Source organism: Ruditapes philippinarum, unplaced genomic scaffold, assembly GCF_026571515.1.
Source record: "Ruditapes philippinarum isolate M1 unplaced genomic scaffold, ASM2657151v2 ctg1315_1_1_1_1, whole genome shotgun sequence".
NCBI classification, from domain to species: domain Eukaryota; kingdom Metazoa; phylum Mollusca; class Bivalvia; order Venerida; family Veneridae; genus Ruditapes; species Ruditapes philippinarum.
In genome coordinates, this window is record NW_026865692.1 from 104,973 (window position 1) to 117,944 (window position 12,972).

Below are 12,972 nucleotides of genomic sequence, written 5' to 3' on the forward strand. Positions count from 1 at the left end.
CACGAAATTTAAAAATCTATCATGTTAACCTTTAACCTCTAAGTGTGACCTTTACCTTGGAGGGTGTTGTGCATGACATAACGTCTTATCATTGAGACTATTTGTGCCAAGTATTTTCAAAATCCCTTGAACTATGAAAAAGTTATAGATTGGACACAAAGTATACCCTATAACAGACTATGTAAATCTTTGACCTTTAAGTGTGACCTTGACCTTGGAGGTAGGGACATTGATGTTACGCATGACATATCATCTAATCATTGTGACTTTTTGTGCCAAGTATTTTCAAAATCCCTTAATCTATGAAGAAGTAATGGACAATACACAAAATATACCAAATAACAGACTGTGTTTAGCTTTGACCTTTATGTGTGACCTTGACCTTGGAGGTAGGGGTACAGGTGTTGTACTTGACATATCGTCTTATTATTGTGACTATTTGTGCCAAGTTATTTCAAAATCCTTTCATAAATGACAAAGTTATGGACCGGACACGAAAGTGTGACGGACGGACGGACAGAGCCTATTTCTATATCCCCCTTTTTTCTTCGAAAAGGCGGGGGACAATAACGATCGTGATCGTTCCCCGCTTAAAACAAAACTATGGAACGCCTCAGCTGTCATTACTACATAATTTCAATCAGTGACCACCTTAATTATTTTTTGTTTCACAGGTCTTCCATTATGAACCAATTCAACTTAATTACCATAAAAATGGTGATTTTCATGCTACCCAGTGAGAGACAACTCGGCAAAATCTGCCATTAAAGAGAAAAATTGTGTAAAATGTTACAAATTTTTATTCATCTTCTTCACTGAACACAACAAAATTAATCTCGTTCAAACTTTATGCCACGAATAACATGAGATATTGCCAAGATAACATTTAGGTCTGTAACCTTATAACACAACCCTAATATACATGTATGACATCATATTTCGTGTAACAGACTTACGACATTACATTAAATCATATATTACATTTTTGACAAATACTTCATCGAATTTTGCGGAAAAGACGTTGAATATTACATTTTATCTCGTTCATTATATTTATGGCAAAACATCCTAAATTTCACATTTACAACATTGAACATTTTGTGGACAAGACGCCGACTTTACTTTTTATTAGTGCATTACATTCACGGCAAATACTACCTAAATTACATTTACTATAGTACCTCAAACATGACACAAAATATGTCCGATATTACATTTCACTCGTACCTTACATTTCACTTGTTCGTTACATTTAACTTCATTCCATTTCACTTGTTCGTTACATTTAACTTAATTCCATTTCACGTGTTCGTTACATTTAACTTCATTCCATTTTAAATGTTAATTACATTTAACTTCGATACATTTCACTTGTTCATTACATTCAACTCGTTCATTGCATTTAACTTCGTTACATTTCACTTGTTTGTTTCATTTAACTTTATTACATTTAACTCGTTCATTGCATTTAACTTCGTTACATTTCACGTGTTTGTTTCATTTAACTTTATTACATTTCACTTGTTCATTTCATTTAACTTCATTACTTTTAAATTCATTACATTTAACTCGTTCATTACATTTAAGACAAAACGTCCTGAATTTCACATTTACAATAAAGTGTCACTTCTGAAGTATTGTTCGAAATGCAAATGCATCATCATGACCTGAACATCTCAGGTTTGAAATAACTGTAAACTTTCCCGTAGAGAGCTCTATCATTTGTCTAAGGTCTTCAAAGCTGACACTTCCATCACCGGTTCCTTGCTTAACATCACACGATGCGATCTCCATAGTTACACAATGTTTGTATGTTCCTAGCTCGTCGATCAGTTTCTTCAGTGCCCGACTTTCCAGCGAAATTTCAATAAGTCGTATATGTTTAACAGTGCGCCGTGTTGTTAAAGTCAACTCTTTGTCTCGAAGGTCCATTCCTTTTAATTGTAGGTGACAGAGATTGTATAAACGAGGCAATGTGTCTAGAATCTGATCAACTGTATCTTTCGAGTTAATAAACTCGACTACAAAGGTGTGTAGATTTGCCGCTGAGGTGATATAACTTGTTAAGAAAGAAGACAAAATAGGTTCATTATGGTCTGCCCAGAATTCCTCTAAAGCTGACGAGTTGACCTTCACCCCTGAAGCAAACATGTCCCCAAGCCCGATGATCTTGAGGTTCTTGTGCCCTGAAAGATCAAACACGAACTGCCCGGACATACAGTCATCATCAACGTGGTCAGCGCATTTGACACGCGCAATTTTAATCTGAGTCATCTCTTTATTCTGTTCCAACCAGTTGAAAAGCTTTGTAATTAGGTCGTGCTTCAAAGTAATACAAAACATGTCAATACATCTAATATTCCTCAATGATTGTAACATATTCAAACTTGTTTCAGAAATTTCAATGTACTTTTCATCATTATTCATTCCTCCATGAATAAGTAAACATTTCAGGGTTTTCAGAGATGCCGCTAGAAGGACCTCAACATCTTCTTTACTCGGATGACCCCACAGTTCTAGTTTTTGTAGCGAATTCATATCACGCATTTCAAGGTATTCCACTAATTCATGTACTTTTGCTTGTGCTAGCTTTCCTCCGAATTTTACAGACTTAACATTTTTGGTTTCTGTCAGGTCACATAATGCATTGACATATTTATTTTCCACATCGTTATCGAAATTCAGCAAAACATCTTCCAGCTGATAATGAGGCTCAAAGCCATTGTCACGACATTCATTCACGCAGGCAACCATCATATTCTGAAAGTTTTCTTTCAATTCACATATCTCCCAGTAGTCAACAAACGAGTACGTGTTGTTCCGTAGCCTCTCCGTCAGGGCGTCGTTTGAAAGTGTGGCAACTATACTGTTCAAAACTTTACTGCTCACAGTAGGGTTAAGTCCACAGAGGAATACAAGGAAATTTGAATTGGGTAACACAGAATTCAAATCTGGGCATCCTTTAACCACGACGTCAGCCGCATCATCTTGCTCCGTATGTGCTAGGTGTACAGCAGCGAAAAACTCGTGAAACGTTTTATGAATAAAGAACACACGAGTGTCACGAGCTGTGAGGCTTCTTTGACCTTTGACTTGCGTCAGGATCCCTGCTTTCAACCAAAACTCTAAGCACTCCGCCGACATTGCTTTCTTTGTCAGCTTTTCAGAAAAAACAAACTTATTTTCGATATCTTGGTTGAAGAGCGTAATGAAAGCTAAGTGAGATATGTCTTCTATAAAAGGTGCATATCTACAGCAATACTCGTTGTCTTTGAAACATTCCGGCAGTTGTTTTATCGTGTTTCGTGACGCTGGTATCGGCTGCTTGGTCAGAAATTTCTGCAGCAAAAGTTCTACTATGTTACAATATAAACCACATCGGGAATCACCCATAGGTTTCTCGTCCAACCATAGGCACATCAAGTACAACAGCAACATTGGACTATTCTCAAAGCCAGTGATGTTTCTTTTATTCACCGCCTCGTCAAAACCTTTCAGCTGTAACTCAGATTCACTTTCAGCTTCTTCACCAAAACTGGCTTTCAATAAATTAGACATCAGCTTTTGTTTACCAGCAAAGTCGATCCCTTTCATTTCTAGTTGCTGGTCTATTTTGCTTTGCCGTATCCTTGCAACAGTGAATTTCCAAGGCCGAGTTGTAGTGAAAAATGCGCAGTTTTGTCTTGGTTTTCTAAATGGAATATGTTCCTTTGGGTGTGACCATTCATCGAGGCCATCCAACACAATGAGGCAATTCTCTTGTGTTAACACTTTCTCTATAAATTCTCTTCTGTAGCTAGAAGCACGTGCAAGGTTTCTAATAATCTGTTGTTGTACAATATCATCAACGTCAAGAAGTACAGGGTCCGCTTCTTTCAGGGAAATGTAAAACACAAAATCAAACTCTTTCATAATGTCCTCCTCGTCCTGAGTAAAGTGACATTCCTTTTGCTCCGTTTCGTTTGCTTGGCACCATATTAAAGCCAGACGTTTTCCAAACACGGTTTTCCCAAGGCCAGCGTCCGCACACAGGTAAATCTCGCGATAACGTTCATTTTGTCCATAAAATATGTCCTTAGCTGACGGTAAAGAAGAAGCGCCTTGGTCAGAATTTCCTTTTTTGTCACCAGATTTCGCGATGGTTACTGTGGGTGGAACATAGAATTCTAGCAATGGACTGTCAATCTCCTCAAGCACTGGAGAGATAGATGTTGTGCCGTGTTGATCTTTGATATACTGGATGATGTCATGTTTTAGATCTTAAAATAGATTACAATGCAAATTTAAACTCAGCATCTCGTTAGTCTGTCAATCAATAAATATTGGATTTCATGAGGTTAAAACTGTGGTTACTGTTAACAAATAATCTTTTTAAAATTAAGTGTTTTTAATGACAGCACTTGATGGTGTTTGATGATGTATATTTCTCTTTTATCAAAGGCAATAGATATGGTCTTTACAAATACACTTCTTCCGATAAAATTATGCGCATATTCTCAATTACAGTGTTCAAAATTACCAACAGCCGGCAACCAAACTTTTGTTTGTTTGTTTGTTTCATTTTACGCCTTTTCCCAACAGTATTTCAGTCATATAGGCGGGTAGTTTCCTAACCGTCGTTCCTGGAGAGTTACACCAGTACTAGACTACCTTCCTCCGTGCTAAACTACCAAAGCATCTCCCGGGGATCGAACCCACGCCAGAGAGGTAACTGGATTAGAAGTCATCGACTCTAACCCCTCCACCACGGAGGCGGTTGCCAACCAAACTAAGACTCTTTCTTGTGTATTTGACTTATGTATTTTGTATAATTTTAAATATCTCACCTTTCACTAAAGCATTATATTGATTTTGCAGACACTGGTTGACATCTCCCTCTGTGATAGTGATGGAATCATCCTTCAACTATAAAAGAATTACGTCTATGTTTAACAAATATTAGTAGAACTGTCGATCTTTCTAGGATCCAACAATCGCATCTTCTCGGTTATTTCCGTCAATTTTCCGCATACCGCATACCAGAGATTTTTGATCGACATAAACAGAACCAATCGGAACATCGGCTATTATTCCTTTAAAGCTGCACGCCTCCAAATGAGCAAATATCAAGTGCGAGATATTTCAATTCATTATTTTCATAATTCATGTTTTTTTCTATGAGTGAGTTTCAATGAAAACCATACTTTTATTCAAATAATATGGCGGCTTTAATGGCCATAAAATACCTAAGATTCTTATATCATTTTGGAAACGTGTCATTTCCTTAGTAGAACTGTCGATCTTTCTAGGATCAAACAATCGCAATTTCTCGGTTATTTCCGTCAATTTTCAGATAAGAATTATTATTAGTAATAGCCGAGATGTTCCGATTGGTGATCCAACTGACTTGGAGCGGTTCGAACAAACAGCGGCGAGGGTCAAAAGATTCAGTCAATGACCGTTACCGCTCTGCCAAGGAGTCATACTGTTTTGTATAGATACATATGTATGTAACTTACTGTGATTATTTTCTGGAAAAATTGCGTTAAAAATTGCGACGGCAAATGCCGATTAATTTTATGTTTTTTTTTTTCCAGAAGTAAGGAAATGCCACTAACCATGTCTAATTTCAATCGAGCGTCCAACGACTGAGAACTGTTTTTGAAATCTTGGCTGCATTGTAGAAGTTGTTGTAGTGCGCAGACGACATCTTCTAGTTGCTGGTCGGTTAGAGATAGCTCGCCATTATGTCTCACACTATTTACAGTACTTCGTGCCTGTAACATACATGTACAAATATTTTTTTTCAAGTAAATTTTGAGAAATTTTATTTTGAAAATCATAAATAGACGTTTGTTATAGGTGATACATTGAGAAATGGGTAGGCTGACTTTGGCTGTGTGTTTAACTTGTTGGGATGTAAAACACAAAATTGAAACGAGACAACATACAATCTGACGCCATTTTGATTTAAAATTCTTATTCTTAGATTAGAATTACTGATATAACAGTTTTCAAAATGAAATAATTTACAATCCCCTATCATTATCAACTAAACATAGCTATCTATAATACTAAATTGGTGATGAGATTTGATTGTTTGATTCACGCATACCGGAACTAGCATACGGATTTGACATATGAGTCGCGTCACGACAAAACCAACATAGTGCGTTTGCGACCAGCATGGATCCAGACCAGCCTGCGCATCCGCGCAGTCTGATCAGGATCCATGCTGTGCGCTTACAAACCCTATAACAAGTGAAACTGATAGCGAACAGCATGGATCCTGATCTCGTGTTTTCGCCCCGCGACCTCGCCAAGCGAAAAGTCGAGAATTAACAAGTTTAAATGGCGGGGTCGCGGATCGAAAACACGCTAATTAGCATAAATGAAACTTTTGCCTATATAATACAATATATTTACAATTTAATATTTAACAAATAAAACTTCGCCCCGCGAGGGCGCGGAGCGATAATTTAGAAATAAAACGGAGGGGGCGCGGGGCGAAATTTAATGAAATAAAACTTCGCCCCGCGCCCCCGCTAATTAGCGTGTTTCGTCCCGCGATCCCGCCAAGCGAAAAGTCGAGAATTACCAAATTAAAATGGCGGGGGCGCGGGGTGAAAACACGAATGGCACAAATCAGCCACCATAGCACAGTGGGTAACATAGTTAATTTAAACTTCTCATCCGAATGCGTGACGTGATAACCTTAAACTTATTTTCCCACCCGGAACGGTTGCGTTAAGAAATTTTATTTCTATGCTTACTCATTCATGCTAAGATAATAACTATCTAACATCATATATGCAGAATATAACTTCAATACGACGGTATGTCCTGTTTTGACAATGCATTCATGCATACTTAACATGAATTACTTAACATGAATTCAAATGATAAGTGCCTTTCAGAAGTTTGGGCAAGTAATATGATTTTATGCCACTTGCCCCTCACCTCTGTTAGTTCAAATCCCGCCGAGGACTTTAGAGTCTTTCATGTGCGGAAGCTATCCATATAGCTTACGGAACATCAGAAGTTCTACACAGGTGCCCGCTCGTGCCTGAAATAATGCACGGAGGGGCACCTAAGGTCTTCCTTCATCAGTAAAGCTGGAAAGTCGCCATGTGACCGCTGCTGTGTTAAACCAAACAAAAAAGTTGATTTCATATGCAATTTACCATTAAAAGATTAGGTTCATATTTCCCTAAATAATCAGCTCATGCAATTATTTGGGATCTGTGTGAAAACAGTAACTTGTGTAATAACAGTTATCTGTGTAATAATAGTAATAATGTGTAATAACAGTAATATGTGCAATGACAGTAATTTGTGTAATAACAGTAATCTTTGTAATAACAGTAATCTGTGTAATAACAGTAATTTGTGTAATAACAGTAATATGTGTAATTTGTGTAATAACAGTCATATGTGCACTTACATTAATTTGTGTAATAACAGCAATCTGTGTAATAACAGTTATCTGTGGAATAACAGTTATCTGTGTAATATTTATAACAGTAATAATGTGTAATAACAGTTATCTGTGTAAAAACAGTAATATGTGTAATAACAGTTATCTGTGTAATAACAGTCATCTGTGTAATAACAGTTATCTGTGTAATATTTATAACCGTAATAATGTGTAATAACAGTTATCTCTGTAATTACAGTTATATGTGTAATAACAGTAATTTGTGTTATAACAATAATCTGTGTAATAACACTTACAGTAATCTGAGTAATAACAGTAATTTGTTGAATAACAGTTATCTGTGTAATAACAGTAATCTGTGTAATAACAGTAATATGTGCAATTACAGTAATTTGTTTAATAACAGTAATCTGTATAATAACAGTAATCTGTGTAATAACAGTAATCTGTGTAATAACAGTAATCTGAGTAATAACAGTAATTTGTGCAATTACAGTAATCTGTGTGCTGATAGTAATCTGTGTTATAACAGAAATCTGAGTAATAACAGTAATTTGTGCAAAAATAGTTATAATGAGTAATAACAGTAATAAAGTGTAATAAAAGTAATCTGTGTAATAACATAATTACAGTTATTATGTGGAAAGTAAGTATGCGACCAAAGTTTGTGTGATACCACACCATGTTTTCATGAAATTTTGCACAGACATTATAAAGCTATGTTTCAAATCTTATGACATTGAACCGTCATGAAGCGATGCAATTTTTGCACGTCATCTATATAAGACAAAGATACATGTATGACTCAAACAACTTAATGTATAGTAAATCAAGAGATGTATGGTGAAAATGGTATTTATCCAAAACATATATGGTTCGAAATCATGTAACTTTCAGCAAATTTTATTATGGATACTGTATGTCAACACAATGAGATAAATGTTTGATTCCAGTATCATGAAAATGGCTGACAAGCAGTTCAAGAGATATTTGACGAACAGGAAATTCATCCAAAAATAATCTCTCCGAAAACGTGCAACTTTAGGGCAATTTAAATTCCAGTGTCTCTAAGAAAAAAAAAAAAAAAAAAAAAAAAAAAAAAAAAGTAATTTTATTATGTTTTGCACTGATGAAGGCATATAGCCGAAACGTTTGCAATTAAATTAAATTACTAAATGTTCGTGTTTGTGTGGCGTGTCTGATTATTTTAGTGTCTCTAAGAGAAGATCAGTTTACGTATTTTTATCTATTTGACTCCAGTACATGTGTAATGACACTAACGCGCACGTGATACACACTGCAAACATGGCCTTTATTCAAAAACATGTATTATAAATACACTATACAAATCGTACTAACTTTCAGGCAGTATCTCAGTTTGTTTTTTTTTAAACTAGAACTCTGCTAGTCGGATGTGTCGCCTTGTGAACAATAAAGTTTAAGAGAAATGGCCAGGACAAAAATGGAATATGAAAATTAACAAAGGGCAATAACTCAAAAATTAAGAAATGCAGAGTACCGGTTCTTGTGCACTGCACTTCGGGTCATTACAAGAAGCATGCATACCAAGTTTGAAGTCAATCCGACTTATAATGACTGACTTATGCTCCGGACAAGCTTAGGGGAACGCTGACAACGACGCCGACGACAAAAGTAACCCCTAAATGTCGCCTTTTTCAAGGCGACACAAAATTGTGACCATAATGAATTACTTACATTTTCACAGACGCAGATGTCTACGTCTCTCTTAAAATCCAAATGATTCATCAATATGTTGACGACGCCATTAAAATCGGTGTCATCAAACGATTTCTTGTCAAGATAACCGTCAGGTGGCATAAAGCATTTAGCATATTCCCAGTACGAGTTACACCAATATTCTGCATGTGTATTCTTCCATGACGGTTTTCTATATACATGACTGTCGCATATTTTCTGTCTGATCTGATCACAGATTCCGCTTCGACATGGGCGTGGCTGGTATTGTTTATGGAATGGACAAGTCTTAGAGACGTAATTACAGGACAATCTCGAGCACGGGACAACGCTCAATGTAACACAGCCGAAACAGTATATATTATTGCGCTTTTGTTCTTCTGACCGAACCTCATCTAAAACTGTACGGTGAATGGTTTCCAGCTTATTGCAGACGACATCTTGCATTCCCGCTTTAGTGACAGATATCGCGAGGCTAGCTTTGATCCAGTTACAGAATCCCTTATCACCAAGTTTAGATTTATAGTCAGACATGATCGATCATTTAAAGTCGGCTTCATCAGTCAAATTTGAGTTATTTCCCCTTTTTTCTTCTCAAACTCTAGAAAATAAGATAACATAAAATTAAGATAGCTGGAACATTTTGTTAATGCAACTTATCCTTTAAAATTGAAATTGAATTTCATAACTTATCAACACAGTATATAGAAGAATATCGAAAATCTCCAAAAGAGTTGCAACAGTATATATTCTTATTCATTCTCTACTACTTTGCAAATTAATCCTAGAGCACTTCAAGACCTTAATTACATTTGTTATTTCCAGAAACTTCCTTGCTCACATAGTCATTGTTTCTATATACGATGGAAGAAAATAAGCAAAACTATCCAACCATGCGGTACAAAAAAAATAACTGATTATCTCCGACATCGTTCGTTTGTTTGTACGTTAACAAACCTGCCATTGAAAACCTTAGACAAAGTCTCAATGACACTGTATCATATTAAAACAATGACTCTTTACCAATAAACAATGACTTTCACCAATAAAACAATGAGTTTTCCCAATAAACACTGATTTAACCCCCCAAAAAACACACGAAAATCTACTTTAGAGTAAATTTATACACTGACAACTCTTTTTAAAGCATACGGAAATGGGAGTGCATGTATTACATGAGTCAGTGTTATAAATGACGATTACATGCATGAGATCATTACATAAAAAAACTTTTATCACGAGGAAATGAAATGGGTGAGTAAATAAAATCCTTTAAATAAGCACTATGATAAATTATGTAAATTCATTTTTTCTTCTTTTTTTCATGTCATGGGCACGTAAAGATTATATCTTAATATTATATAATTTTCATCCTAAAAAATGTAATGCAACCGTTTTCAAATGTGTATTTGTATGTACATGTATTTATGTTTCCCGCTATTGGAGAACTTGTGAATTTTGTAATAAATTATCTGAAATATCATCTATTTAAGTGGTTGTCCCTTAAAAACAACCTTCCGTCAAAGAATAATACCGCCGTCCAATTAAAACCGACTGTCAGTCACAGAATCCCGCAGCCCAATTAAAACCGACAGTCCGCCAGCGTCGTGCGTTTGATTCCCTTACTTAACTGAAACACTATGAAATCATTTGGTTCATAAACCTTATATGAAATTTCTATTGATATAAAATTACTATAATTGTCTGATTTACTTACAAACAACGTGGTTGTATGAATAAAATAGAACTTACTACAGCACACTTCGAAACAAGGAAATATTTTCATTAATGAATTCAAATGTCAAATTGAAAAATGTATACATGTGTAAGTAAAATGGTACTCGAGGATTTGACAAATCGGGTTTTTGCTACAGTTAAATTGAGACAGAGGTCATGATTGTCTTTACTATAACAGCATGGTATCAACCAGATATGATCAGTACCACACTGCTATGTTTTGCTTTACTATCACCGTTAAACAAAATTCAATTATATTTATTTTAAAAAAAATCCAAAGAAACAAAACATTTAAAACATTTTTAGCAGACATACGCGAATGACTTGTGAGAATCAAAGTCAAAAGTATGTATTTTTGATCTGAAATATCAGGCTGTAAGAAACTTTACAAACAAATAAATTAAAGCTACTATGATTCTGTTTGTTATATGTATTAATGTAAAGAACGAAGAACGAAGAAATCTGTACTGTATGTTAAAATAGTAAACTAAGTGTAAAGTAGACGTAGATACTATATGTATAAACATAGAAGAATTTCTTGTGCTCACAATTTATATAGAAAACACCCAGGAGAAATGAGCTTTCATTAAGTTTATTTTTGGCAACTTATAAGTACTTCTTCGTGGTCTACTTTTATGAAATAGTTCTCCTTCCTTCCGGTACGTGCGCGTTCGTTGATAGACACAGGACATCAGCAGTTCTAAGATAATAATCAGCAGAAGATTATTAGAACTTCGAACAGTGAAAGAGAAAAACCGAAACATTGTATCTTAAAATTGCCAAAATTGAAGCCAAGGGGTGACCCTACCACTAACCGCAGATCAACAGCCTCAGGTTCCATAATGTGCAAGATGAAAAATGGCCATTAATTACACCGACTCGAGATTATAAATTAACGGTCCTGGGAGACTTGTGTAACAATTTAGAAGGATTTGTATCCCATCTTAGCACAATAACAGTGTCCGCATTTCTTAAGTTAGCAGACATAAAACAAGAACAACAGGTATGTTTGAAAAACAGGGTGTTACAATGAAACAATCGCAAAAAGGTAAAATTTATTAATTGAAAGAGTATTATAAATTACACTATTAACTATTCATTAATTTCTATTCTACCTTAACATATCCACATTATATAAGCAGCTGTGTCATTCATGCAAACCGAGATTTATATATTTATGTTATTGTATCCACTGGGACAGAAAGATACATTTATGGTCCCAGATATCTAGAAATCTGCTATTTTGTGTATATCTAGCTTTGGGACGACGAAATATTTCGACTAACAACAAATCTAGCTCCGTGTCATCACGGACTTTAATTACTTCCCCAGCCTTTTAAATGCTAATAGCATTTTTAACTACTGCATCTTACTGCGGTACTAACTTTTTGAACTCCCCTTGAGCAAGCTGCTTTAACGGTACTGCTGCGGATCGATAACGCATGCCATTTAAATAACATAGCTGTCTTTGTATGAATACTAATTTAAACAAAAGAAACGTATTTAAGCAGACGAATGCAAAAGAAAGTAAACGTTAAAGATATGTAAACAAAGCTAACCTGCATAGTTTGTGTTCCTCGCTATAAATCTTTACATGTAGTGATTATGTACATCACAATCTCAACATTTCGGTCTTTTCCCGTCTAACTTCGGTAATAATCGGAAAGCGGAAAAGGGGATATTGGGGCGGATCAAGTTTGTTCAGGCGAGGGGTGGCAAAACAAGCGTAGTTTCTCTTTTTTCACCTTGGTCATATAAAAAAATCAGAACTATTTTATATTTGAATTTTTAAACGTGGCACATTTTAATATGGAGAAGGTTTAAAACCATCATTCATCTAAGCTTAGGATTTTTTACCAGTCTTCATAAATTTGCAATGCTTATAATACAATGTAATAGATGATAAATTTTCTGATATTTAAAGAAAGTATACATTGATGTTAATAAAATATGTTAATCTTATTTCATGAAGACATGAAAAAAGAAATGTTAGTTCTTTTTTCATTAATATTGTAAATGTGTCTGTGTATATAAATCTTTAAATATCTTATAATTCAACTATTGAATGGCAATGTACAAATATTTTACAGATTATGTATTAT

General features: G+C 35.2%; 1 protein-coding gene across 1 annotated transcript; it reads right to left on the reverse strand.

Moving 5' to 3' along the window:
- Positions 1-600: 600 nt before the first annotated feature.
- Positions 601-12,527, reverse strand: LOC132730002 (uncharacterized). The gene is made up of 5 exons (XM_060715842.1): positions 12,430-12,527; positions 9,134-9,734; positions 5,598-5,756; positions 4,827-4,905; positions 601-4,259 (listed from the first exon to the last, which is right to left on the reverse strand). Exons 2-5 carry the CDS (start codon positions 9,665-9,667, stop codon positions 1,624-1,626), a joined length of 3,408 nt encoding a protein of 1,135 aa, XP_060571825.1. The 5' UTR covers positions 9,668-9,734; positions 12,430-12,527; the 3' UTR covers positions 601-1,623.
- Positions 12,528-12,972: the final 445 nt, after the last annotated feature.

Bases quoted from the DNA above. Each gene is read 5' to 3' on its own strand.
- LOC132730002 (XM_060715842.1), bottom strand. From the start codon at position 9,667: ATGTCTGACTATAAATCTAAACTTGGTGATAAGGGATTCTGTAACTGG. The intron at 5,757-9,133 runs GTAAGTAATTCA...TGTATGTTACAG, and splicing joins ACATCTGCGTCTGTGAAAAT to GCACGAAGTACTGTAAATAG. The intron at 4,260-4,826 runs GTGAGATATTTA...ATCTATTTTAAG, and splicing joins ATATAATGCTTTAGTGAAAG to ATCTAAAACATGACATCATC.